Here is a 26,901-nt window from a genome sequence, read left to right on the forward strand (position 1 = left end):
AGCGGATGCTGCGAAAACGGCAGGGCTCTATGGTGGTTTCAGCAGCACAAGAAACCGGTATGCGTCCAATCGCTCCCTTCGGCTCATGATTCCATCATTCGGCGTTGTCAGCATCACTAGAGACGGCATCATCCCCTCAGCTTCGGTCTCAAATTCCAAAGGTGAATGCGACAGCCAGAGGAGCCATACTCGTCAACATCCTCAGCGGCTATCTGCACCTCCGCTAAGCTTTTCCAGGGAGGCGAATCTCAAACTCTTGGAACCTCGAGTCTTGGTTTTGACTCGGACATGCCGCAGGTTCCGCCCCTACAGACCCTAGGTTCTCAAGAATGGCATGCGCTAGAGCTTGAGCAGTGCCAGTCACAGCCAGGGTTTGCAGAGTATCCTACTACAAACAAGCTGGATTTTTCATTCTCTTTCAGTCAAGGTATGGATGAGTGGCCAGCCGAGGCCGCCTTATTATTACCAGACTGCACGGATGAGCAACATGACCTTTTTTCTGGCCTCCTGGGCAGTTTTGACACGCAAGGGGCGACATGACCAGGAAGTTTTAAACGAAAATAGTTTTTCCGTTTATGAGACAATTCAAAGGCCATCCAGAGACGTACGCGGAATGTCCGCTTACATATGCCTGCTCGGCCCTTTCAGGGGAGCCTCATCTACCGGCATGATCATGTCACAACTGGAGACTCCGGAGTAGGCGACCCAATTTTAGGAGCAAATACGACGGTGATGGGGCATCGGATCGGTGAATTGTATCATCGCGGTTAGTCCGAGCGAGCTTAGACTCTCGGCATTGTTCGTATCCCATTTGGCAGCAGGGATCTTGAAACTTCTAATATTATTCTAGAATCCCCGGACCATGGAGCACGGCTTCATTTATAAGTCGAGTTCACCTCTTCGTCATCGCATCCAAGTATTGCCGTCACTCGCTATTACACTCTTTCACAATGCATTCACTTTCGTTGCGGCGTCTTTTGACGTCAGTCCTTTCGTTATGCTCTTGCAGCTCTGCCCTCCCCAATCAACGACGCTCCAACGTCACGTCCCATGTCGAAACTTACTACAGTGTGGACGGTGCTACTCATGCCGAGAAAAGCAAGGCCTTGAAAGCAGATGGCTATCGCATCGTGTCGCTAAGCTCCTACGGCTCGCCGGATAGTGCCAACTACGCGGCGATCTGGGTGCAAGAGGAAGGACCTTCTTTTGAAATTATCCATGATGCCGACGAAGCGACATACAACTCCTGGCTTCAAACATGGAAGTCTAGAGGTTATGTGTCGACTCAAGTCTCTGCCACGGGCCCTGCTGAGAACGCCGTGTTTGCTGGTGTGATGGAAAACATCAATGTTGCCAATTGGTTTCAGTCATGCGAGCTAGAAAACCCTTGGGCTTTCTCCAACACGACAGGCAATGTCGACGTGGTAGTAAAGGGCTTCCGAATGTTTGGAACCCCGGAAGAACGTCGATATTGTATCTTGGGCCACGAGAATGTCGGGAACGAGCAGACGACAATTCAGTACAGCACTCCTAGCTTCACCGTCAACTTTGCCTCTACATTCGAAGCCGAGACGACGAAGCGCTTTTGGAGGCCTTCCAGGCTGTTCCTCTCCGAAGACCACATCATTACACCAAGCTTTGCTGACACCAGTGTTGGTAAATGGTCACATGCTGTCGATCTGACCAAGGCCGAGCTCAAGGAGAAGATTGAGACTGAGAGAGCCAAGGGTCTTTACCCTATTGATATTCAAGGTGGCGGGTCTGGTTCCAGCGAACGCTTCACCGTCGTTTTTGCAGAGCGCACCTCCCCCAAGCCTCGGCAGTGGAACGTTCGAGGAGAGATAACCGGCTTCGAAGACAACAAGGCCGCGGAGGAGGAAGTGGACAGCATCATGCGCCGCTTCATGGAGAAGAATGGAGTTCGCCAGGCTCAGTTTGCTGTTGCACTCGAGGGGAAGACTATTGCCGAGCGAAGCTATACCTGGGCAGAGGATGACCGGGCCATTGTTGAGCCTGATGACATCTTTCTTCTGGCCAGCGTTAGCAAGATGTTTTTGCATGCATCTATTGACTGGCTTGTCTCGCACGATATGCTCAACTTCTCGACACCAGTTTACGATCTTCTTGGCTACAAGCCAGCCGACTCTCGCGCAAACGACATCAACGTCCAGCATCTCCTCGATCATTCTGCAGGATATGATCGATCCATGTCAGGAGATCCCAGCTTCATGTTCCGCGAGATCGCGCAGTCTCTTCCAACAAAGGGAGCCAAGGCTGCCACCCTCCGCGATGTGATCGAATATGTGGTTGCTAAGCCCCTTGATTTCACTCCGGGAGACTATTCGGCATATTCCAACTACTGCCCTATGCTTTTGAGCTACGTTGTTACCAACATTACTGGCGTGCCCTACCTTGACTTTTTGGAAAAGAACATTCTCGATGGTCTCAACGTGAGGCTCTACGAAACGGCAGCGAGCAAGCACACAGAGGATCGCATTGTCCAGGAGAGCAAGAACACTGGTCAAGATCCTGTTCACCCCCAATCGGCCAAGCTGGTCCCTGGACCTCATGGAGGGGATGGCGCTGTCAAGGAGGAATGTGCTGGAACGTTTGCCATGGCTGCAAGTGCCAGCTCCCTTGCCAAGTTTATCGGCTCACATGGTAAGTGTCCTTCTTTTGCTGATGCTTGCAACAGTTTTGCTAATATATTCCAGCTGTTTGGGGAACTGGTGGCCGCGTTTCCAGCAACCGTGATGGCTCGCTGTCAGGTGCCCGTGCCTATGTTGAGAGTCGAGGAACCATTGACTGGGCCCTGACCCTGAACACACGAGAGTACATTTCCGAGACAGAGTTTGACGAGTTGAGGTGGTACAGCCTTCCTGACTTTTTGAGTGCTTTCCCTATTGCTGGTTGAGAGATGACGGATGACGCTGTGTGAACCTGCAACCTTGATTTATATGAAGGATTAGATAGTCGGAACTCCCTCAACGTCCTCTAAGCCAGTGCCCTAAATACTCCAATTTTAGAACGAAACGGCCCATAATACAAACTGTGTTTTGCCTTGAATATGCTTCTCTTATTCCAAAGTTGCGATCATGTCAAAAAAAAAAAAAAAAAGAGATGCGAATAAGTAACTCCTCCGAATCGACCCAGTACTTTGCCAAACAGTCAAGTTGGGATTAAAAAGGACTAGATTTATTAAATACCAGCAGCCTAGAATACCTAAGTAACCAATACAAGCTTACAAGCTGACAGACAACACTTCAAAGATTGTGGTGAGGTCATCGTCGGACCACCCGAGACGATAAACAAGGCCACTTAAAGCAGCGCTACCGTCAAAGATCAAGACTCCAGATTTACATACAAAAGTAATTGGGAGCAATTCCGCCAAGTTGAACCATTTCCCTCGCTAAATTTTTATACTTTTCGTTCTTTTAAACCCTGCAATTACCGAGTGCCATTTCATCAACATTCCACCGTCTGGGGCAAGCTGACCAATAACTGACGAATTTCCACCGACCGAGTTTGCCGAAGTCGAACAATTTCCACCTTCGACATCACCACCTCCAGATATGAGGCTCTACCCATTGATAAGGCCTATCCTACCTTGATTCTACCCCTTGAGAGCTTTAGTCACAATGATAGCCCTCACCAACTCGTCCCCTGGCGGAACCCTCGGTGGGACCCTCACCCAGTGGCCGTCGGTCGCGCACCATGCCGAGAACATGAAGAAGGACAACTGGGAGGAGGGTCACACTCGGGCTGCCGACCAGCGCCTCAGGTCTTCCGATTCCCTCTCGAGCGTCGTCATGCTCGAGCGCGTTAAGCACATGACCTGGGCGTGGTTCACGTTTGTCATGAGCACGGGGGGTATCGCGCTGGTGTTGCACAGTACGCCGAATCAGTTTGATGGACTACGGGTCATTGGCAAGATCTTTTTCATCTTTACCATTATTATCTTTGTTGGTATTGTTACTGGTCTTATTGTTCGCTTCTCGACGACGGATAGGGCTTTGAGGAATAGTCTTCTACATCCGACAGAGAGCCTCTTCTTTCCTTGCTCGCTTCTCAGCGTCGCCACCATCTTGACAAACACGGCAGCCTACGGTCTTCCTGAAACCGGCTCTTGGCTAGCAACTGCTTTGAGAGTATGTTTCTGGCTGTACACGGCTCTCTCGACTCTTTCGGCAATCGTCCAGTTCTTTGTCTTGTTCAAAGGCGCTCACCTGCCTATCCACTCCATGACGCCGGGTTGGATATTGCCCATCTTTCCTGCCATGCTTACGGGCACCTTGGCTTCTGCAATTATGCCTTCACAAAGTCCTGAGCATCGGATACCAATCTTGGTGGCTGGAGTCACATACCAAGGCCTCGGCTGGACCGTGGCCACACTCGTCTACCCCTTGTACCTCGGCCGGTTGATGCAGGACGGTTTGCCAGCACCAGCAATGCGACCTGGAATGTTCATCGCCGTTGGACCTGCAGGTTTCACTTCTGTAGCCCTCATCGGCATGGCCCAATCGATCCCAGAAGGATACGGATATTTCAAGACATATCCCATGGCACCTCAAGTCCTGCAAATCCTTGCCCTCTGGGTTTCCATCTGGATCTGGTGCATAGCGTTTTGGTTCTTTTCATTCAGCCTGCTAGCCGTCCTCTCCTCGGCCCTGCAGTGGAGGCTGAGATATAGCATGACGTGGTGGGCGTTTGTGTTTCCCAACGTTGGCTTCACCCTTGCCACGGCGCGGATCGGGGAGCAGCTGGAGAGTCCGGGGATCAGATGGGTTTCGACTGTCATGACGATTTTTCTCGTGGGTCTTTGGTTCATGGTCTTGTATGCGCAGGTATCTGCCGTTATTCGCAGAAAGATTCTATGGCCAGGTCGTGATGAAGATCGATAGAGGCCAAACCCTCCCCCTTTTCCTTTCTAATAATGAGAGATAGATATTTCCCTTGCCAACAGATTTAGACAATACGATAATTATACATCCCAGGTTGGACACCCTTGCTGAGATATTCGCCTTTATCCGTGAGAGGAGCAAACACTCCCCAGTCCCGATTATCTATCCAAGAGCCCATAATGGTCTTCTGAACATTGACGTACCCAATCCTCCGATACTCCCCCTTCTCGCATCCTCTCACAAGCGCCAAAGCATAGCTCTCAGCAGAACCCTCCAGGTCCACTCTGCAGTGAAGAACACCAAGGTAAATATGCATCTCCCCATTGGATGGAACGAACGGGAAAACGTCATCCAGGTCAGCCTTGGAAGGCGATGTAGAGACTTCCAAGTCATCGATATCCGAACTCTGCTCCGTAGTCGGTGTCACCACGTTTCGAACATATCGGAAATTCCCCCCTGGGAGAAATTCTGCAGCCTGCTCAGGTGTAAATTGACCAGTGAGGTCTTCAACCTTGAGCACGAGTCGAGCTTTGATCAGTGGGCCTTGGAGGACGAGGTGGCCTCCAGAAACGGAACCAAGCTCTGGTCCGGTTGTCTGGACCGACGCTTCTACGACTTCGGCAGCAGGAACCCAAGGCTCTTCGTCCTCTTCGAGATCCGCGTTCAAGTTGATGTTGCCAATGCCGAATGTTCCAGATAATGTATGGGTTGGTTCCTCTGAAGCCCACGACCACGATGGAACTCGGTATTTCTGCGGTGGGGATACCTTTCTCCCATCTCTCACAGTCCAGAGAAGATCTCTAAGCAGTGATTGACGCCAGATGCCCGCAAGGTACGAGCCTGAGGGTACTCGTGCCAGAGTCTGATACAGAGACGCAATGCCAGCAAACGCAATCAGACGGTCCGACTCAAAAGTGAAAAATCGCGATAGGTAGTCCTGAAGAAGTTGATGCCAGACCGGCCGCAGGCTCTCGGCGCTCTTGCCTCCCATCAAATAGAGAGTCCCAAGGGGCATAGTGCGGGTAAATTGTTGTTTAACGTCGAAAGCAAACCCTTCGCACGTCTCATGCGAGGCGAATCCCCCGGAAGTCATGTCAGAAGCAGACGTCCACCAGAGCTGGTCACTAGCGACGTGGAGAGTCTTTGGCGAGAGAATCCATTCCTGAAAGACCCATCCTCGGCGGAAAAGGGGTTGAGATAAGACCTGGTCGCAGAAAGCAGATCTGTCGATGAGCCTCATTGTTGTTGTTGGCATTTCAGAGTCCTCGAAGCCAGTCCACGTCGGTGTGACTTCGCAAGGGTGTTTTAGCATCGAGTCTTGCTTCAAACCGGCAGATGAATCTTTGGCAGCTGTAGCAGAGATAGTGACATACGCCTGAGAATAGACGGATGCCATGTGTGCGGCTTCAACATCCCAGTCTTCCTTTGAATCTTGAATGATGCAGAGGGAGTCGATCCAGATGTATTGAATATCCAGGGTGTTGGCTAACTTGATCGCGTCTTGGAAAGTAGTCGGGATGGTCGTAAAGGGAATATCGTAGTAAAAGGCATCAGCCAACTCGTGCTTCAGCATAAGCGGCTGTATCTCGCCCCAACGATGACTGAGGGCAGCATATTTCGTCGATGAGCCGAGATCGTGAGTATCAACAAGCTTGACTATCGGATCTTTTGAAGTTGCAGATGCTTGACAATGAAGCAATCTCGTAGGTAGCCGAGGTGCCAAGTTCAGGCTTTCGGTTGAGGACTCGAGCCAGGTCCTGATACGTGCCAGTGTTGCTTGTCGGTCAAATTTGGGTTTCCAGGTATCTCTGTTGTCTCCGTTTATTTCTTTACTCGTCATTATTAGTCGCAAATAGGAAGAGCCTCGAAACTTACTGATTGCCTTGAAGGCGCGAAACGAATGGAACAGGCGCCCAACAAACTTTTCGCCTTCAACTTTCGAAAAACACATTCCAAAAACGAAGCTGCCGCAATAAGACGTTTCCCCAGCCTCTATAGCCGGGATACCGACAACGTCACCCTGCTGTAGCTCACCCAACGTTATGGGGTGAATGTCTTGCTGCAGCCGCAGCCAGATCATGGCGCAGAGCACGCAAGCATTTGCAGACTCCTCCAGAGCTTGTATTGTATGATGAACATATGGCTTCGGAGGATCACCTGGCCCTGAGCCAGAATCTAGCCGTACTCTCCATTCCGTTGTACCTGTTGTGAATCCGGAGGGAACAAAGACGGCATCCTCGAGAGCAAGTAGGTTGCGGTCTTGTAGCACATTTGAGGGCACGTAATGTCCCTCAAAGATGCCGGAACACGAGGGACAAAGATTCAGTGATGGCATTGTAACAGCAATCGAGGTGCTCCAGGGTTTCGGCCTTGGGTTCAACAATATGTCAGATCAAGCTGGGGTGCAGCTGGAGAGAAGTGAGTGAGAGGGGCCCTGCAGCCTAACATGAACCCAACGATCGCAGCAAGCACCCATTGCGATAAACAGTAGCCAGGCACGCCGTAGGGCTTGGCCTCGGCATCGATGAACTGGCCCATGCTATATTCATAATAAACAGAAGTCGAAACTATACGTCAATTAAAATTATATGGTGTAGAAAAGTTATTGATAGAAATTATCTTCGAGGTTGTTTGTTGGTGGACGATTTCATGGCTCACAAACGCCAGTCAAGAACGTCATTTTGTTTCAGTGCTATTTTGGCACGCTAGCCACTGAGGCCTAGCGGTTCTTACCATTCAACACCAAAACATTTCCTCCTTCAAGCAAACATTCAACCATTTCTTTTCAGAATGCGACATCGCGGCTAATAAAGGCCTTTTCATCCCATATGGAACCTGCATACACCGTTTTCTGACCTCTCATCCGCTGTCCCGCCTGCGTTCTTCACTCAACCACATCCCAGCAATATGAGCACCGTGACCAGGACACGGGCAACGCGCTCAAGCGCACTCAATGCTTCAAAAAAGATTTCATCGCAATTAGGCTCAGATGATGAGAAGCCTATTGAAACAAATAGACGCGCGACAAAACGACGTCCTAGTCCTCAGGATGAGGATCACGACGCGTCCGAGGCAGACGCGACTCCAGAAATTGAGCCGGAAGCCCCTGCACCAAAACGGCGAAAGACACAATCTTCAAGGAGCACCAAAGCAAACAACACCAAGTTTCATGAACAAATATTTGGCAGGGATGGAAAGACGAGTCAATTACCATGTGCACCCCCAGCTCGACGACACAATCTCACATATCACCGACCACTTATGCTGGACGACTACTCCTCACGAAAGGCTCTCCTGGACTGGTTCGACGGTGTCAGTACCAAACGCTCAATGCCTTGGCGAAAAGCATGGATCAATCCAAAGGATCACCTACCAGATGACCTGCGCAATCTTCTAGAGAGGCGGGCGTACGAGGTCTGGATCAGCGAGATTATGCTGCAGCAGACGCGAGTCGCCGTGGTCATCGACTATTGGAACAAGTGGATGGCCAAATGGCCATCCATTCACGACCTAGCCGCTGCCAGTGCTGATGACGTCCTCAGTGCCTGGCGTGGATTGGGTTATTACAGCAGGGCAACTAGGATCCACGAGGCCTCAAAGTTGGTGGTGAAGGATCCTGCGATGAAAGGGCTTTTGCCATCCTGCACTCAAGATCTTGAGGCCAAGGTTCCCGGTGTTGGGAGATACACCGCAGGTGCCATCTCAGCCATTGTCTTTGGACAAGCTGCGCCTATGGTTGACGGCAATGTCCTGCGCGTCCTGAGCAGACAGCTAGGGTTATTGGGCAACGTAAAGACAACCAAGGTCGTTATTGACACATTATGGGCTGCTGCCGATGCTCTCGTGAAAGCCGTTGCAAGAGACGAGACAGGTACCCCGGATGGCGAGGAAGCCGAGACAAGCGATAGACCTGGAAGATGGGGTCAGGCCCTCATGGAACTTGGAAGCACCGTTTGTGTACCAAAGCCCAATTGCGGCGAATGCCCCATCACGTCAACCTGTCGAGCCTATGCAGAAGGAAGAACGTTGGTCTCTCAGGACAATCGAGAGACCAAGCTCAATGACATCGAGGACGCCTGTCATCTCTGCGAGCCTTTTGAAGATGCTGAGGGAGACGCTGCTCCAGATGCCAAAAGCGCCAAAAAGACCAAGGCGAATGGATCTCAAAGCAAGCAACTGACATTAGCGTCGTTTGCCTTCAAGGGACCAGCTATCGAGAAGTCTTCCTCGAACAAGGCCAACTCGACTCTCAGTGCTCGCAACATGGAAACTATTGTGGACCACGCCCGGAAATTCCCGCTCAAGGTGATCAAAAAGGCCGTGAGGGAAGAGGAAACGCTCGTCTGTGTGATCCGCCGCGGCGACGGGCAGTATTTGGTCCAAAAGCGCCCCGAGAAGGGGCTCCTTGCTGGACTCTGGGAATTTCCCAGCTATATTCTTCAAGACCCAGCCGAAGGAAGCACATCTGCTAAACGAAAGTCGAAGGCCCTCGTGTACCTCTCCAAAATAGGAGGTGAGCATGACCACAAAACATCAAAGGTCAAGCATGGAGGTGAGCTGGGCAGCGTGCCGTGGCTCTTCTCACACTTGAAGCTCACAATGCATGTTCACCTGTTCTCCCTTCAAGACGATGATTGGCTCTCGGATTCTGAGTCACTTAAGAAGAGTCGCCTCAGATGGGCGTCAAGTGATGAGGTTGATGATGAGTCAATGGGTACAGGCATGAGGAAGTGCTGGAGCCTTGTCAAAGACGGAGATGATTGAACACGGATTTTGAGGGGTTTTTGTAATATCACTAAATGGATAGATGGCAAACATTGTAAGATAGATTAAATAATAGATCATAGCCCAGTCGGCTAGCCACGCCAATGTTCAGTCATTACTTATGAAAATGTACTTGACGTGAGGGGTGTAAGTTGGAAGCCTGTGCTAGAGCTAAGGAACAAGGGCTGAAACCAAGACCAAAATATTAAGTCAGTTTCATACAGAACAGAAACAGTAAAGGATCAGCTCGCGATAAGGGCTTATTCAGTTAATTTTTTTTCTAATTCGTGCCGCTTTGAGCAATCATCGTCAAATCGATGCCGTCTCAGCGAGGCTACGCGTCACGTGGAGCCGAGTCGCGATGGCATCCGAGTCCCGCGTCGGCCGGCCATGTGGAGACGCGTCCAACTTACATCACACCCTGTCGGCTCCAGCCGCTTCGACACACCGTTCGAGTCAACCCCAAAAGAAATGTCGATTGTATCGACGGCTACAAGACAATGACAAGCTGGTTCGCTAGTGGCCGCCCGGCTCTGTTTGATGCCATCTCCAGTGCGTGCGATCTTGTCGATCAACAGATCGCTGCAGGTACGTCATTAATCGATTAACGCGATAGAGCGTGTCTCGCTAACACGGCCTCAGACCTTGAGCTGGTGAAACAGGAGCTTGACGAAGCTCTCCAGCAGAGAGATGATCACGCGGCAAAGGTTTCTGACTTGGCGGCTGAAAATGCTCGTTTGAAGGAGAAATTGCACAAGGCAACAGCCAAGGCAACGGGAGACGCGAAAACTCCTGAGGCAGCGCCATCACCACCACCAGGAGTTTCCAGGAGCAACTCATCCGGCAGTGAACCAGACTGGAAGGCTGAGTGCGCCAGGGTCAGTCTCAAGTTCAACGCGCTCTCGGAAAACTTCAAAAAGGCCAAGGACGCGCTACGAAAAAGGAAGGAGGAACGTGACAGATGGGTTGCTCACGCCACGCTACTGGAGAAGAAGATCAAGGCAGCCGAGGAAGAGCATGGAATTAGCATTACGGATCGTCAAAACAGGGGCAGCCGGGCGACAACACTTCCAGCGGCCAGGACAGAAGACGCTGGCCCAAGTCCAAACACCAGCTTCACATCCGAAGCCGGGCTCGAACAAGCTGACCTAGAATTACCTCCCTTAGCCGCAGCATCGCTTGGTCCCGACAACACTGCTCCTCTGCCCGACACTACGGCTGCTAATCCCAGCTCGGATGCGACGGCCAGTGAGGTTGAGTCTGGCCAAGGAGATGAACTGCCCGAGTTGCCGGCCCAGGAGGATGTTGAGCACACGCAAATTAAGGAGGAGCCGTCGTCCGATACGCCTGTTGTCGTTTCCGAGAGAGCTGTGAAGAAAAGGAAACGAAACGATGGAGACCCCAACGAATCACCTTTGCAAAAGGTCAAGCTGGAACCAATTGACGACAGCTCGAGCCCTGTTCAACCCATCGGTCCAGCTACACTCGTTCCACAGGAGAGCATAGATCTCGGAGACATTGCACAAAAGTTGTTGACCCCGAGGAAACGTAGGGAGATGGAAGAGTCGCAACGTCGAGACCAAATGCAAAGCGAAGCCTTTGCGACAGCAACACCCAGGACCCTATTTGTCAGGCCAGATCCGGAACCACAAACAGTTCGACCCTTGGAACGAAAATCAGCCCTCACACCACTCAGTGTCAACCGACGGACTGTGCGATCAGGCGATGATAAGCCAACCACACCTCTTAGAAAGGGGCTGGATCGTGGCATATCAAACGTGGCTGAAGATGGCGAAGCATACAGGAAAACTGGGAATAGTACGAATCAAGCGCCTAAGGGACGACTGGATACGCTATTAAACAGCCCTGCTGCTCAGGAAAACGAAACCGTAGCCCGTCCGACACCTCGAGCACCAGCAAGGCTAAGCACTCTTTCAGAAGGCCTGGCGATTCCAGGCCGACGGGTACTTCCTTTTGATCGAGAAGGACGCGTCAAAGAGAGGACTCCTACTCGCCCAACGGGTGCATCTGATCGCGCCAGTGCTCTCAGTGTAAAGGCTACGCCACAAGACACGCGATCTCCGTTGGCCTCTAAGAAAGGCACGACGTCTACGTTGCGAAACAAACCAGTGGCGGAGCTGCGGCCCGACGATTTCAAGATCAACCCACAAGCCAATGACGGTCACGACTTTGCGTTCTCTGACGTGATTCGTGACAGGGATGAGAGGGCTCGCATGCAAGGCTGTACAGACATGCACTGTTGCGGGAAGCACTTTCGATCTCTTGCCATCTCGCAGCGCCCAGACCCCCCTCTTACGGCAGCTCAGCGACAAGAGGAGCAGAAGCTACTAGAGGAGTACTTGGGCAACTTTGCGTATCGACTAGGGACGATGGACAAGAAAGAGAGAGATGAGCTCTGGATCGAGGCCAAGACTCAGGAACTCGCAAACAAATACGGCAAGCATCGATACCATTACTCGAGGATGCGGAGTCCCCCAGGATTCTGGAATGCAGATTTCCCCAGCACCCAAGAGATGGAGGCTGAGAGGGAAGAGGCTGCCAAGCGAGAGAAGCAGACTGTTCAGGACAGGTACAGAGAAGCTATGCGGCCTGGTGGTAGATGGCTGTTCAGGGATGAGTAGACGAGAAGCCAAAAAGTGAGCTGTGGATGAGATGCATTGTAGTACGGAGCACTATAGGAGCCAAGGCGTTCGGGTAACACTGGGATGGGTAGGGAACTTGTCATGGTTTGTATAACTTTTTAAGTATAAACACCCAATGGATGTGTATATATAGTTTTCAACAAAGAACCTCGAGAGGCGACAATGTTTGCCCAACAATAACCCAAGCCAACAATACTCGAACCAGGATCATGACAGGGGTTGAATGTGCAAGTCTGCGATGCCGGGCTTTTTCAGATGGAAGAGTGGAGCACGGATCATCTCTTGGCCCTTGCTCCCCTCCCGTCAAGCGAAAGCCGCAAATTGTTTCTGCCTCAGACACCAACTTTGGCCCCAAAGTCTCTGACGACCCTGAGCCTGGTTGGCTCCAGCTGGGGGTCTTCGTGCCCTTTTCTGCAGGCCTGAGGTGCTTTGCTTAGGCTTGGCTCGTGTGCGTCTGGCTCCTGGGCCTCTCACTGTGTGTCTGCCGCTACGTTTTTGGCTTGACCGGTGCGTGCCAGTAGCAAAGTCCCGGCCTGGCTTGCCCAAATTTTATTTCTCCAACGTCCAGCCCGTAGCGACACATCCCCGTCTCCGTCTTCCCTGACGCAACTCCTTCTCTCTCTCTCTCCCTCCGGTGCGTCTAACATTCGGCCTCCCTACCGTGAGCGAACCCGCGCTCCTTGGTTGTTCTCATTTTTTTTCTTCTTGTTCTTCGTCTCGGTTTTCGGTTTCCTATACTTGATCTCCCCACCCTCGCGACTGGAGCTCTTGTCGGCCGAAACAAGTCGCGCCGTCCTTTGTTCTCCTTCCACCGTCGCTCCCAACATCGTCCCTTTTGCGGACAAATCAGGCCTCCACCCGGTGTCGCGTCGCGCAAATTAGGCCACCGTCTTCCCCCGACAAGCTTCAACGCGCTGAAGCCCGACGACCCGGAAGGATCAACCGCTTGCGAGATCAGACTACGAACGTGGCAGCGGGTGTCGCACCAACTGGGCGGCTCCCGTCTTCATTCAACCCCCAGGCCGGCACGATGAGTAACCGCCATCTGCCGGCTGGGCAGAACATACAGGGAGGAGCTGGTGGAGTCCCCGGGGTCGATATGGTCGGCGGTCCTGGAGGGCCTCGTCGGAGGCAGGCGCCTCCGTATGTGCCGCAGTATCAGCAGCAGCACCACCAGCACCATCACCAGCACATGAATCCCATGTATGGTGGCTACACCCAGTTCGCGCCCCAGCCTTACTACAACATGCCGCCGCAGTACCAGAACACCCAGTACCAGAACGCACAATACCAGCACCAGTATCTCAATGGACAGTACCAGAACGGGGGTATGCCCTCGCCTGGCTACATGCCGTACCAGAACTACGCTCGGTCGCCGCCCTCCATGCACCAGTACGTTCCGATGGTCGGCGTGAGCGTGCCGCCAAGCTACCCTCCTCGTCCTGCTCAACAACATTCTCCTGCGCTCTCGACTCCCTACCAGCCCCCGCCTGCGACGGCTCCGATTCCGCCCCATACGCCATCATCCACCAACTCCTCCCAGATGATGCCTCCCCCGACTCCGCCGACGCCGCAAACTACAGAGCCGCAAGCTCCTGTCGTTCCTGCTCCTGCCCCTGCTCCCGCTTCTGTTCCCGCTCCCGCTCCCGCTCCTGCTCCTGCTCCTGCCCGGGAGCCTTCGCCGGCTCCGAAGGCGAAAGAGCCTTTCCGTGCTCCTGTAAGTTCCGCGATTACAAATACACACGTATATCCTACTGACATATACCCAGCTTCCTTGGCTTTCCCACCCTGATGCCGAGTTTCCTGTCAGAACCACCAAGTCACGACGGAGGAGGAGACTCTTGAACGCAGACAGCCAGGCTGTATCCTTGCCCGTCGAGCAGCACGAGGCCGCCACGGAGCAGTCTGAACAAGCAACCATTGCCAAGACAGCGTCAAAAGAACCATCAATTGCTTCCCAGACCCCTGCGACGTCCGCGGCCCCATCCGAGACTGCTGCAACCCCTCGTCAGCCCGAGGAGTCCGCCGTTCCCGTTCAAGCTTCCTCTACTTCTCAACGGTCCCGCACCAACACTGTGACTAGCAGCACCTCGACGGCCACCAGCAGACCCGCCACGCGCTCCTCCGCTGCCCCTGCTCCCGCTCTTCCTTCTTTGCCCAAGTCTGGTGCTAAGGACGCCAAGCCTGCTCGTGCTGAAAAGCCGGTCAATGGCGATGTGGTTGCCGAAACTCCGTCTCAGGATGCGACGTCTACTGCTGCCGAGAAGCTCACCGAGCCTGAGTCCGAAACTGCAGAGGCGCCTGCTCCTGCTGTGAAGCTTCCACCCTCAAGCTGGGCTAACCTTTTTGCGAAGCCTGCCGCCGCATCCGTCGCAAAGACTGGTGCTACCAATGGTGCTGTTGCTGGCAGCGCTACTACCAATGGGCATAGTGCGGAAGGTGTTGTCACTGCCACGAATGGCTCTACTGCCAGTTTCTCCAAGGCCAATGCCAACTCGGTTGCGGAGGCCATTCAATCTTTCAACGTTGGTCTTGCTGACCAGCTTTCGTTCCTCGAGCCTCGCGGCTTGATCAACACCGGCAACATGTGTTACATGAACTCGGTAGGCTGACTTTGCCCTTGACGGAAACAATGTGCTGACCAGATGCAGGTGCTTCAAGTTTTGATGTTTTGCGTTCCATTTTTCGATTTCCTTAGCCAGATCAGCAAGCGAGCTGTCCATAGCTTCAAGAGCGAGACACCTCTCATTGACGCCATGTGAGTTGCGTGTGGAGCAGTTGAACATACAGTGGCTAATTCAGTGTCAGGATCATGTTCATGCATGAGTTCAAGATCATCAAGTCTGCTTCTTCAGTCGAGCCCCTGCGCCGCTCTCTGAAGAATGAGGAGTTGGAGCGCTATGGCGAGCCCTTCACTCCTGAGTTTGTCTACGAAGCTATAAGACAGCTGCCTCGTTTCGCAAGCATGAGGGTGCGTTGAATTCCCCAAATTCTTAATGGCATATACTAACTAGTTACCAGCGAGGTCATCAACAAGACGCCGAAGAGTTCCTGGGTTTCCTTCTCCAATCTCTCGACGACGAGTGCACTTCTGTTATGAATAGCTCCACTCTGGCGGAGCAGTCAGAGAAGGCTAATGCCGCTGAGGGGGCTGCTGGTACATCTGATGATTGGCTTGAGGTTGGCAGGAAGCAAAAGGCAGCGGTGACCCGATCCGCTGGATCCAACTCATCGAGCCCCATCTCCAAGATCTTTGGCGGATTGCTTCGATCAGAGTTCCGCGTTCCCGGACTGAAAGACTCCATCACCACTGAGCCCTACCAGCCGCTCCAGTTGGATATTGGATCTTCAGATGTACGCAACGTGGTTGATGCGCTCCGGGGCCTCACCCGCCCTGAGCGTATTCAGGGTGACTTCAACTCACCCCGAGGCAAGGACGTGACGGCCACCAAGCAGGTCTTCATTGAGTCGCTTCCTCCCGTTCTCATCCTGCACCTCAAGCGATTCCAGTTCGATGCGGAGGGCAACGGAACCGTCAAGATCTGGAAGAAGATTGGATATCCTTTGGAGCTCGAGATTCCTCGTGACGTATTGTCTCGGCAGAAACGCCAGACATACACCGACGGAGCGATGCCCAAGTATAAGCTGATCAGTGTGGTGTATCACCACGGAAAGAACGCGAGCGGTGGACATTATACGGTTGATGTGCGCCGCCAAGAAGGCCGTGAGTGGATCCGTATCGACGACACGGTCATTCGCAGGGTGCGAAGTGAGGATGTGGCCGAGGGCGGCGAAGAGGAAGAGGTGAAGGATACTCGCAAGGATGGCGCTGTTTCTGGTAGCTCGGGCAGCCGTTTCGATGCCATGACGGAAGACGCAGGGGATGAAGTTGGGTGGAACAAGGTGACGGCTTCCACTGGAGGAGCCAAGAAATGGAGCAGCGTCGCCAATGGGGCCAGCAACGGCACTACCAAGGCGAAGCCGGTCAAGGACAACATCAAAGACAACAAGGTGGCGTACCTGCTGTTCTACCAGCGGGTATAAGGAGCCACACCCACATGACACCTGGACTATAACACTCACTACAGCCCTCCGGCCTAATTCCCCAGCCGTGAAGAGGCGGACACGAATTACCACGAGCTTTAACGGCCGTACGTTTTGGATGAGGGACTCGGAAAACAGCATTTTTTTGGGATGGAGTATGATGCTGGGAGGCGAGGAAAGGCGAAATATTTGATATCAAGCCGAATGCTCGGCGTCCGGCGTCGAGGCATGATTCCTGTGGGTTGGGGTTGGGAGGAGGTGCTGGTGAAATGCCCATGGCAGGCTGATCAGCAAGACAATTACAGGATCCCATGTAAGATTTGGGAGTTTGGTGAAGGGCACATTGGGCTACTTCGGCTGGACTTCCTCGGACAGCGAGACAAGGGCTGCCTGGAGATGGGCTCTTCGCGGAGCTTGAACCAGATAGTACATTGCATAACTACCTAAAAAGCGTCCATGAGATGGTAATTTAAAAAAAGATTCACATATAACAAACACAAAGAAACGCTCCAAGATTGTGCAAAATGAGTCAAGTCAGACGACGTCTATACATAGGATACACGGGAACTGTCTAGTCCGTTGAGAGGTTGCCACCTAATTCTCGAGGGGGCGCTGTTCCCTCTCTCACCCACGGTCCTGCTATACACTTCCACCTCGATTTCCACCCGACCCGGGCCCAACAATTTAGTGCTTGCGGATGACGGCAATAGAGTCGAGCTCGTTCTTCTCGGCCTTCTCGGCGGCGACCTCATCGATGAGGGGCTGGAGGTAGCGAACGTCCTGGGGTTAGGTTAGCCGGTAGTCCTTCATGATCCGTGTCTCCATTGCCGAGGGTCAACGGAGACCATGTTTTTTATCTTTCGTACCTGGGCGGTGGTGGTCCACTGCTCCTTGGGGAGGAGCTTGTGCTGGTAACTGCACTGGACAGCACGTCGGATACGGTAGATGCGCTCGTAGGACTCGCGGTTGTTGAGGCGCTTGAGGGCCTTCTGGGCAACGTCGTTCTCCTCCTCGAGGAGGTCGTCATATCTGTTTTCCAACCAATTGAAGACCGCGGTCAGCAAGAGATTCTCAATTCCGTCCAGTATTCATCGTATCAAGCCCAATTGGCGCATATCCGGGTGTTCGAGGGGAGGGAAGAAATTCGCGTACCGAAGACCCATCTGGCGGTAGCCGGAGGCGTTCATGTACCAGGAGGCGGCGGGCTTGAAGATCTTGTAGAGCCACGGCCGGCGGATGATGAAGGGGGCGAGCGAGTACTTCATTGTTGCGGATTGAGATTAGGTGGTTCGGGCGGCAATTGTCCGTCGTCGTCGTCGTCGTCCGTCGGGAATGCGCGAAATGGGGATGGGCTGAGCAATTGCAAAACTTCTGGGAGAGCTCGGGACGTCACGTGATGACTGATGACCATTCCTGGCCATTTCTCTGGCTGGCGTTCCGATCGGCCAGACGGACCTGGGAAGCAGAGGGGGCATGATTTGGCACGTGATCTGAAAGCAAGCCCGTTTTGGTTCCAGACGTTTGTGGCGCTGGAATTGTGGCTCACGGGCACATGGCGTTTGGTGGAGATGAAAATGTGGGGGTCACGCTCCGGATGTCCCGTGTCAAGCCGGGCACTCGGAAGGGAACGGCCAGGGTCTACGATGACGGAGTTGGAGGTTGATCAAGGGCAGACAGATCAAACAAAGAGTGAGGTGACGATGACTTGATTTTGATATAAAGTGGATGCTTTATTGAGGTTTCACAGAAGCCAAGTACATAGACACAACCTCTGGACGAAAGCTTCCACCCACTGGACCGGAGCATCCATCCCACGCGGAGCAAGGGTCGAAGATCGGTATCGGACCTTGTCACGGGGGTGGGCGGGAGAGAGATACCGGACTTTACAGCCAACCGCAGACTGGGCGGCATGCGCCTTCAATCAATCAACGCTGGGCACACAAGCAAGAGAGAGGGATACCACATGCACGAGATGCCATCCCTAGAACATTGCAGAAAACTTGGCTGCCCCTGTTGCATGCCGTCTTTTCTAGTGCCGATTAGCACAGGCTGCGTCATTTTGGTGAGTGCCGGGCCTTCGCCGGGACCGGCTTGTAGCGGTGCAAGGAAGCTCAGACGAAGTAGGGGTTCAGGTCTTTGTACAGAACCTACCCAGTAACTAGGTAGATAACTCCAGAATAAGTAATACGGATGAAGTTGAAGGAGACTTGAATAAGTGATATGAAGAAAGAAAATGAAGAAAATAAATAATCAAAGATTCGGGTTTTTGTTGCACCAACAAGTCCCAATTTGGGGCACTGGAAGCCAGTCTTTTTGCAGTGACAGTTCAGGTTCTGCTTACCTTCAACTCCCATGGACCCCTTCTAACTCAGACCAGATTCCAAAAGTGTCAACCATTGTCTTATTTCCCTGAACTACTTCACATCCAAATCCCATTTTTCGGCCTCGAAAGTTATTATGCCGGGATGAGATGAGGTCTTCTTTTCTTAGGCGATTGCGTTGGCCTGGGCGACCGTGGAAGCCTCTCACCTTTTCCAACCCCAATTTCTCGCGAATCCCATTGCATCAACAGGTAGAGGAAGAGTGCCTGCCCGACTACATCGCATCGCGATACTACCCGGTTCACATTGGCGAAGTCCTCAGGGATCGTTATCAGATTGTGGGCAAGCTAGGCTTCGGAACTACCTCGACAGTTTGGTTGGCGCGCGACCTGGAGTATGATGTTTTCAACGAATGTCTACACGCGACGCTTCACTAACATGGATATAATAGGGGCCGTCAGCATGTGGCACTAAAGCTCTTTGTAAACTCAGAGTCTATGGGCAAGCACCTAGATCACGAACTCTCCATATACAAGCGCATTTCCAAATCTTCGTCAAAACATCCTGGTCACGATGCTGTCAGGGAACTCTTGGACTCTTTCGATGTTGCTGGACCAGACGGATGCCACCGATGTTTGGTGCATCCTCCTCTAAATGAGAGCATGCTAGCTTTCCTTCACCGCAACCCAGTGAGGAGACTACCAGTGCTGATCCTCGCCTTCACCTTCCGTCGTCTTTTTCTTGCGTTGGATTTTCTACATACGGAATGCCAGGTTATCCATACAGGTGCGTATTATAGAGCTGAACCAAGCAAGGCTACATTTAGCTCTATTCTTCACAAGTAACGAACGGTGCTAAACTACTAGAGAGTAGACATCAAGGCCGATAATATTATGTTCAGCGTCGAGAACCACTCAGTTTTTAACGATTTCGAGGAGCAAGAACTTGTCGACCCGTCTCCGCGAAAGCTAGTGGACGAAAGAGCCATCCATCTGTCGCGCAAGCTCCGGATGCCAAAGACATGGGGCGCTCCGGTTCTTTGTGATTTTGGCTCAGCCGTTACCGGAGATATAGAGCATACAGAAGATATACAACCCGATATATACAGAGCGCCTGAGGTTATCCTGGAAGCACCGTGGTCGTATCAGGTCGACATATGGAATACGGGCTGTCTGGTAAGTACTCGAGATAGCTATGTGGCTGTAGGATTTGAAGAGTTAATTCGTGTCTGTCCCGACTTAGATATGGGATCTCTTTGAAGGTGGTCACCTATTTTCAGGACGCGATCCTGAACATCAGACGTACCGCAGTCGAGCACACCTTGCTGAGATTATTGCATTACTTGGACAGCCTCCACGGGCGCTCCTTCAGTCAGGCAAGTCAAGCCATAAATTTTTTACAGATCATGGTAAGCTCTGTGTGCCCAGCTGGAGTTTTATTACCATATTTGCTGACAAGGCAATGCTTCTTTTATAGGAGATCTCCGTGCAGATATTCCACTCCTGGATAGGACTTCGTTCGAAAAAAGAGAGACCAACCTGGAAGGGTCAAGTCAAAGGAGATTCCTTGCCATGATGCAAAAGATGCTTCAGTGGGATCCTTCGAAGCGTTCTTCAGCGAAGGCGCTGGCCGAGGATGAATGGATCATGGAGCATATGTAGTTGGCGAGCTCAGTAATAGCGAGATACAAAGAGTCAAATCTACAATAAAATGAAAGCCAAGACATCAACCTCCGTTGTCAATCTAGGTGCGCTTGCAGGTGCCCTGTGACAGTGGAGGTCCAGCATCCAGACCCATGTGGGACATCAGTGTAGGCCGGCTCATGCCGGGCAGCAACCCCAGTGATGGAAGGGGAAATTCTGCAATGGATGGATGGATCCAATGTCACTCTCCAGTGGGTCACGCTCTCACTCTTGTTAGCAACATTACCATTGTATCCGGCTGCCGGACTGTGAGCGCGAAGCCAGCGCCCCATCCTTGGCCGATGCAAAGCCGCTGCTGGGCCCTGGGCTGCAGCGACCGATATAGCGCGTGTAGCGGGTGTCCTCCGCCGCCGATTAGGTTCCCCATCCTCCTCCGCTCCGTCAAACTTGGTCCTTCTCTTTCTTCTTCTTTCTTGCCTCTTTCTATTCTTCGCTCCCTTTCTTCTTTTTGGCCTCTTTTCTTCCTCTTCCTCTTCCGCCCTCATCTCTCCCCAAAGCGTCCGCATCCCTCCCATTCCCGCCCGGTCTCCAGGCCACCGCCGTCTCCCGTCGCCTGCTTCTTTTTTAAGCCATCTCCCCCCAGGTCAATGGCCGGCGCCAATCGCTGAGCGGGAAACGGTCGGTCACGGCGCGTGGGAGCACTCCCCCGCAGTACCTTGGTACCGGCTGCGCTGCGCTGCGAGGCTCCTATACCGGCACGAGGACAACACACAGACGCACCGGACGGGTTCGTTTTTCGAGGGCGGAATCGGATCGGGGAATCACGAGGGTGAGAGGGTCATCTTGGTTGGGAAGCGCTCGGTTCCCGGCCCCGAACGGCATCGCTTTCGTCGCCCACGACGGGCGCCGCTCCCGGTCCAGGTGAAGGAAGAAAAAAAGAGGTCGACGAAACTTGGAGTCGAGTGAGGACGATCACGGCCATCGACGGCATTGGCTAAACGACGACTGTCAACCACCGAGAGATCCGACCTCCAATCCTCAGTCACGTCCACCGGGTGAGATCATCGCGCGACGATCGAGCGGCAAAAGACGGCGGGCGACATCCAGAGACGAGTGGGATGTCTTCTCACGACCAGGCAACATCGCAAGCCTCTCGGTCGCCGTCATCAGAGTATGCTGCATCCTCCTACAGTCTCCCGGCCGCCTCCGACGCTCCAATGCACTCCTCCACGAGGGTGACCCCGCTGCACCGATGGGCTCTCAATGCCTCCGACTCGCAATTCAACGCCATCTCGGGTGCGGTGGGAGGATTCACTTCGGGCATCGTCACTTGCCCCCTCGACGTCATCAAGACCAAGCTGCAGGCCCAGGGAGGATATGCCGCACTTAACAGAGGACGACATGTTGGCCATCCGAAGCTGTACAACGGGTTGATCGGTTCGGCAAAGGTCATCTGGCGGGAAGAGGGAATTCGAGGTCTCTACCGTGGTCTTGGGCCGATTGTCATGGGATATCTGCCTACATGGGCTGTGTACTTTACCGTCTACAACAAGAGCAAGGGGTGGTTATCCCAACACTATGGTAGGTCGACGCAAACACGGCGTGAGGTTGATTCACATGCTAACTTGACTTTTGTTCAACAGACAACAGCCATCTTATCAATCTATGGTCGTCGATAACGGCTGGGGCCAGCAGCACCATCGTCACAAACCCCATATGGGTCATCAAGACTCGGCTCATGTCACAGAGCAGTGTCCGTCACAGTCATGATCACACTTCCCTCTATCCGAAAGCAGGCAGTACGCCAACATCTCGACCGACTCTGCACGACTGGCATTATCGGTCAACAATAGATGCCGCCCGCAAGATGTATACGTCGGAGGGTATCATTTCCTTCTACTCGGGTCTGACACCGGCTCTCCTCGGCTTGTCACATGTCGCTGTTCAGTTCCCGACATATGAATACCTCAAGACCAAGTTCACTGGACATAGCATGGGCGAGTCAGCCGAAGGCGAAAATGCAAACGTTGTCGGAATATTGTCAGCCTCGATCTTATCCAAGATCGTCGCCAGCAGTGCGACATATCCCCACGAAGTCATCCGAACCCGATTACAAACGCAACGACGTCCACTCGCCGGTGAGGAGTTCGTGCAGGGCATGGGGGTGACAACTACGAGCCCCAGGGTGCAACGTGCTCAGGCTCAACCGCCTAAGTATCAAGGTGTTATCCACACGTTCCAGACTATCTTGCGGGAAGAAGGCTGGCGGGCCTTTTACGCAGGATTGGGGACCAACATGATGCGTGCCGTACCAGCAGCAACGGTTACCTTGTTGACATATGAAACTGTCATGAGTGAACTTCTCAAGACGAGAGCCGAGGCACGGCATCTTTTGCTAGATTCAAGGACAGAGCCATAGATGGCGGCTTGAGATCTGGCTTATGGAAGAAACAGCAAGTTTTTACAGGAGGCGGAAATATTTAAGAAGGGCCGTTGAGATAGGTCTGTATGAGAGGAATGGGGCAAGGCTGAGATACCCTTGGTGGGCTGTCGGTACGGTATAGACATATTCTGGTTCACAAGTGGACGTTTTGGTGGCGGCTTGGTTCCTATGGATGGGATGGTTGGCGCTCGCATACACAGAGAGATACACGCGCACGCGCACATGGTTGCACAAACCCTTTCCGTCTTGTTTCGAGAGGTTATTGTCTCATTGAGCTGCACGGGCGGACCTGTTGACGTCGAGGATGCATGGCGAGAGCATGTAAGAGGAGTTTGCTTGGTTACAAGTGCAGCCTGACAGTAGACGCGGAAATGTTAAACATGACCAATAGCGTTTTTTTAGTACTGATGTTTTGATATCTTGAATGACGAAAAAAAACACTGCTTCAATCGCTTTCCATGCGCCGATTTCTCTATGTTGTACTTGTCTTCATGCCGAGTTGACCATTATGATGAGCGTTCACCTCTTGATTGATGTTCACCATTTGCCGGAAGTCTCGTATGTCTCTTTAGACAGGAGGTCAGTAACAGGGCACATAATAGTCAGGGAGAAGACGTACTGCTTGTTCTCTAGCAGAGTGGATGGAGGAACGGGTGTATCTATTCAGTGAAGGTCAGTATGAGTTTTGTGGACAAGTTTACAACCCATAAAAAGGAAGGGGCTTGATTCAACGACACTGAAACATCCATATCTTATGACCAGAATCGAGGCCAATTGCGAGTTGCAAGAAATGAGATGTTGGAATAACTTCACTCCTGAACACGCCACTTTTCTCACTCACACGAACAGTACGCAAGCCATGGTAAAGGCGGCGGCCGGGGCCATTAACTTCTAAAGACGGAAATATGTTAGCACAAATAAGACTAAATAGATGTTTCGACAAAAAACACAAGAATATCAATGAACTTACTCGAGGGTTTATCATCTTGATTACAGACCTCGGGAGTTGTAAGTTGCCAGTCAACATCTCGCCTAAACCGGTGATTCTCGCCAAGCCTTTCGACCGGGTTGTTCAGCTTATGCGGCATACCTGCATACCTTCAATTGATGCACGCGACACCTCAAGCCCGCTGATTAATCCGTCTATCGGTTCTCCCCACACAATCGCGCAATCGCCCATTATCTAAGCGACCAAGGAACGTTGTTGGTCCGTGCACCTTTCCGCTGCCGAACAGCGTTTGGTCCAAGCTCCCGGGAGCTTGAGTTGCCATGGACAACCCTGATTGGTTGTTGGCCGAGACATGGGGGAGGAAGGCGCTGTTCGCATGCCCAAATGCGACTGCGACGGGCAGCGCGCGACCCAGGCCAGACCCTTTCCCCCCCCCAAGGCGCCCAACCTCTTCTTGTTTTGACCCCTTTTGCCTTCTGCATCTTTTCCTCTCATCTCTACGCGCATCAGAAACTACGCGGCGATTTTTCGCCAGCAGATACATTACCTTATCTAGGCGAACTTCAGCATCTGCTCAGTTCCTCTTGTCGCATTCGCTGCCGCATCGCATACGCGCAAAAACAAACTTCTGCAGCCATCATGCCTGTTGAGCTCCGCAAGCGCAAGGCCCGCGAGCCTCCTGCGCCGCCACCCGCGCCCGCGAAGAAGAGGACTCCGGCTGCAAAGACCGCCAAGGCCGCCGCTGCTGCCAAAGCCAAGGCCGCTCCCGCAAAGGTCCCCGGCAAGCGAGGCAGACCTGCCAAGGCCAAGGTTGAGGAGGAGCCTGCCAAGGAGGAGGAAGAGAAGAAGGAAGAGGAAAAGGTTGAGGAAGAAAAGGAAGAAGAGAAGACTGAGGAGAAGGTTGAGGAACCTAAGGAGATCAAGAAGAAGAGCGACAAGGCTGAGGTTGGCGATGTTGTTGACCTTGATGGCTTCGGCGGCGAGATTGAGACCAACGACGGCGAGAAGACGACTCTGAAGGCGCTTGTCGATGAGAGCAAGGCTGGTGTCGTCCTCTTCACCTACCCCAAGGCTTCTACTCCAGGATGTAAGTTGACGCCGCCCACGTATCTGACTATCTTCGCGCAATTTGCTAACCCTCCATCGTAGGCACAAAGCAGGTCTGCTTCTTCCGCGACTCATATGAGCCCCTCACAGCAGGCGGCCTTGCCATCTACGGTCTCAGCACCGACTCTCCCAAGGCCAACACGACCTTCAAGGACAAGCAGAAGCTCCCCTACCCTCTACTGTGCGACCCCAAGGCGACGCTCATCGGCGCCATCGGCCTCAAGAAGTCCCCCAAGGGCACCCAGCGCGGCGTCTTTGTCATCGACAAGGAGGGCAAGGTGCTCGTTGCCGAGCCCGGAAGCCCCCAGGGCACCGTCGACAGGGTGAAGAAGCTCGTCGAGGAGCTGGCTGCTTAGGTTGAGCTTGATGATACATTGTGTAGGGCTGGCTGGACTTGGTAGCAAGGAGCAACAGGAAGGGATTGTTCTGGGGTTTTTTTTTTTTTTTTTGGACGGATATCTTTGTTGGCAGTGTCATGAAGGATCAATAGACCGCAATGGTATATAGACTGCGCTGGATACGTCTTGACTGGCATTTGGGTCATAACTGTGATGTTTTGTGATGATGCTTGGTCCATAAACTCTATGTCCTTGGGCAATGATAACATGGCTGCAGGTGCTATGATGCCATCAGATATCATAGCATGCGCTTATGTGTTCGGTGGACATACTTATACCAAGGGAAGCCGTAGATATATTCTCTATGATTGATGTGACTCTCCAGTTGAATCATCACGTAGGCAAGTCATTGTCCATATTTGATTATAACAATTCGGTGTTGATTTCTTCATTTAAGCAACCTAGAGGCATCCGTCATTTTCTTCTCTTGCTTGTTCCTGGGTCATCCATGTAGTCCGAATTTGAAGCACACCTTATGGTGGACTAGACTAGGCATAGCCAAGTGGAAGGCATTTTCACTTTTCGAGATGCGACACTTCAGCTCTAACAAGCATGGAACCACCACTCAAACAAACCATAAAAAAATAACACAATACCCCAAGAATACACACTTGGGTTAATTATCCTTTGACAGTCCTGATTGCCCCTTCATGCCAACAACTCGATACAGGGTAGGCAACTTTGCTCGGATTCGGCAGAGTCTCGGCTGAACCGGACCCGCCAGCAACGGGCCAATAATCACGACGCCATTTCAACTTGGGAATTGAACCATCACCCGAACCTCAACGACAACGCTTCACCAGCCTCTCCGCCATCATGTCGTCTCAAGCGGCCGCTAAAGCTGCCGGTGGCCTGGTCAGCATCGCCAAGGTACGCACAAGACCCGATTTCCGAAACCCAATGCCTCGCAATGGTTCCCCGGGAGCTAGCCAAACTTGGCCGGATCGAATTGCCTCTCGGATCATGGAAACGGTGCTAATACACAGCTACAGAAGCACACCGTCCAGTCGACGGGCGTGTGGGAGGTTCTTCGACGATTCTTCGCCATCGACCCCGAGCGATCCAACGGTGTCCCTCTCAACCCCCACAACCGTAACCCTCCCCCCGGCGCCAACCCTCCTCTCGAGTACGACGACCCCGTGGCGCTGCCCGCGGGCGACATCGCCGACAACCCGTACTGGAAGCGAGACTCCCGACGCAACTACCCCCAACTCAGCGTCGTCAACCAGTCCCAGTTCGCCCAGCTCCTCACCGTCGGCAGCGCTGCTACCCCCAAGGTCGAGCTCATCGGCGAGGCGGGCGAGAAGCAGCTCGTTGCTGTCAAGGAGGAGTCCCAGACCGGTCTTGCTCAGGCCCTTGGAAAGGTGGCGCCCGGCGAGGCCACCAAGGATGTGTTTGTGAACGGTCTGCCACCGCTGCCCAGCGGCCAGAGCCTTTCTTCTGGAGCTTGGGATGTCCACAAGTACGAGGTGACGGACACTTCGTATGGCGAGGGGTAGGCCATGAAATTGGGAAATTGATGGATGAATGAGCTAACTGTGTGCAGATACCCTTGCAGGTCATTCAAGTAAATTAGAAGCGAAGGAGGATGCTGTGTACACAATTACGAGGCAGTGAAGGGTATAGAAATTTCCATTGACAATGCAGATGATTTCCTTTTTTCATGCT

General features: G+C 52.7%; 11 protein-coding genes across 11 annotated transcripts; 9 read left to right on the top strand and 2 right to left on the bottom strand.

Moving 5' to 3' along the window:
* Positions 1–950: 950 nt before the first annotated feature.
* Positions 951–2,914, top strand: NECHADRAFT_40822 (uncharacterized protein; the record flags this gene model as incomplete). The annotated part of the gene is made up of 2 exons (XM_003050848.1): positions 951–2,661; positions 2,715–2,914. 2 exons carry the CDS (start codon positions 951–953, stop codon positions 2,912–2,914), a joined length of 1,911 nt encoding a protein of 636 aa, XP_003050894.1.
* Positions 2,915–3,725: 811 nt separating this feature from the next.
* NECHADRAFT_93755 (uncharacterized protein) lies at positions 3,726–4,901 on the top strand (the record flags this gene model as incomplete). The annotated part of the gene is made up of 1 exon (XM_003050849.1): positions 3,726–4,901. One exon carries the CDS (start codon positions 3,726–3,728, stop codon positions 4,899–4,901), a length of 1,176 nt encoding a protein of 391 aa, XP_003050895.1.
* A 64-nt stretch (positions 4,902–4,965) lies between these two features.
* On the bottom strand, positions 4,966–7,236 carry NECHADRAFT_93756 (uncharacterized protein; the record flags this gene model as incomplete). Its single annotated transcript, XM_003051242.1, has 2 exons — positions 4,966–5,262; positions 5,329–7,236. The coding sequence occupies 2 exons, from the start codon at positions 7,234–7,236 to the stop codon at positions 4,966–4,968; spliced, it is 2,205 nt and encodes a 734-aa protein (XP_003051288.1).
* A 572-nt stretch (positions 7,237–7,808) lies between these two features.
* Positions 7,809–9,665, top strand: NECHADRAFT_93757 (uncharacterized protein; the record flags this gene model as incomplete). Its single annotated transcript, XM_003050850.1, has 1 exon — positions 7,809–9,665. One exon carries the CDS (start codon positions 7,809–7,811, stop codon positions 9,663–9,665), a length of 1,857 nt encoding a protein of 618 aa, XP_003050896.1.
* Positions 9,666–10,165: 500 nt separating this feature from the next.
* Positions 10,166–12,307, top strand: NECHADRAFT_41513 (uncharacterized protein; the record flags this gene model as incomplete). Its single annotated transcript, XM_003050851.1, has 2 exons — positions 10,166–10,253; positions 10,308–12,307. The coding sequence occupies 2 exons, from the start codon at positions 10,166–10,168 to the stop codon at positions 12,305–12,307; spliced, it is 2,088 nt and encodes a 695-aa protein (XP_003050897.1).
* A 1,051-nt stretch (positions 12,308–13,358) lies between these two features.
* Positions 13,359–16,372, top strand: NECHADRAFT_41715 (uncharacterized protein; the record flags this gene model as incomplete). Its single annotated transcript, XM_003050852.1, has 5 exons — positions 13,359–14,045; positions 14,098–14,931; positions 15,031–15,086; positions 15,137–15,299; positions 15,350–16,372. 5 exons carry the CDS (start codon positions 13,359–13,361, stop codon positions 16,370–16,372), a joined length of 2,763 nt encoding a protein of 920 aa, XP_003050898.1.
* Positions 16,373–16,881: 509 nt separating this feature from the next.
* On the bottom strand, positions 16,882–17,698 carry NECHADRAFT_73713 (uncharacterized protein). The gene is made up of 3 exons (XM_003051243.1): positions 17,525–17,698; positions 17,239–17,401; positions 16,882–17,152 (listed from the first exon to the last, which is right to left on the bottom strand). Exons 1-3 carry the CDS (start codon positions 17,635–17,637, stop codon positions 17,057–17,059), a joined length of 372 nt encoding a protein of 123 aa, XP_003051289.1. The 5' UTR covers positions 17,638–17,698; the 3' UTR covers positions 16,882–17,056.
* A 1,144-nt stretch (positions 17,699–18,842) lies between these two features.
* NECHADRAFT_41442 (uncharacterized protein) lies at positions 18,843–20,354 on the top strand (the record flags this gene model as incomplete). Its single annotated transcript, XM_003050853.1, has 5 exons — positions 18,843–19,087; positions 19,145–19,479; positions 19,564–19,868; positions 19,936–20,101; positions 20,170–20,354. 5 exons carry the CDS (start codon positions 18,843–18,845, stop codon positions 20,352–20,354), a joined length of 1,236 nt encoding a protein of 411 aa, XP_003050899.1.
* Positions 20,355–21,454: 1,100 nt separating this feature from the next.
* Positions 21,455–22,755, top strand: NECHADRAFT_40983 (uncharacterized protein; the record flags this gene model as incomplete). Its single annotated transcript, XM_003050854.1, has 3 exons — positions 21,455–21,917; positions 21,980–22,481; positions 22,521–22,755. The coding sequence occupies 3 exons, from the start codon at positions 21,455–21,457 to the stop codon at positions 22,753–22,755; spliced, it is 1,200 nt and encodes a 399-aa protein (XP_003050900.1).
* Positions 22,756–24,673: 1,918 nt separating this feature from the next.
* NECHADRAFT_8856 (uncharacterized protein) lies at positions 24,674–25,173 on the top strand (the record flags this gene model as incomplete). The annotated part of the gene is made up of 2 exons (XM_003050855.1): positions 24,674–24,815; positions 24,878–25,173. Coding segments are annotated over 2 exons (438 nt in total), but the record flags the coding sequence as incomplete, so codon positions are not given.
* An 876-nt stretch (positions 25,174–26,049) lies between these two features.
* On the top strand, positions 26,050–26,804 carry NECHADRAFT_93762 (uncharacterized protein; the record flags this gene model as incomplete). Its single annotated transcript, XM_003050856.1, has 3 exons — positions 26,050–26,103; positions 26,226–26,728; positions 26,780–26,804. The coding sequence occupies 3 exons, from the start codon at positions 26,050–26,052 to the stop codon at positions 26,802–26,804; spliced, it is 582 nt and encodes a 193-aa protein (XP_003050902.1).
* Between the last annotated feature and the right edge of the window lie 97 nt (positions 26,805–26,901).

This window comes from Fusarium vanettenii (genome assembly GCF_000151355.1).
Source record: "Fusarium vanettenii 77-13-4 chromosome 5 genomic scaffold NECHAsca_5_chr5_3_0, whole genome shotgun sequence".
Classification (NCBI taxonomy): domain Eukaryota; kingdom Fungi; phylum Ascomycota; class Sordariomycetes; order Hypocreales; family Nectriaceae; genus Fusarium; species Fusarium vanettenii.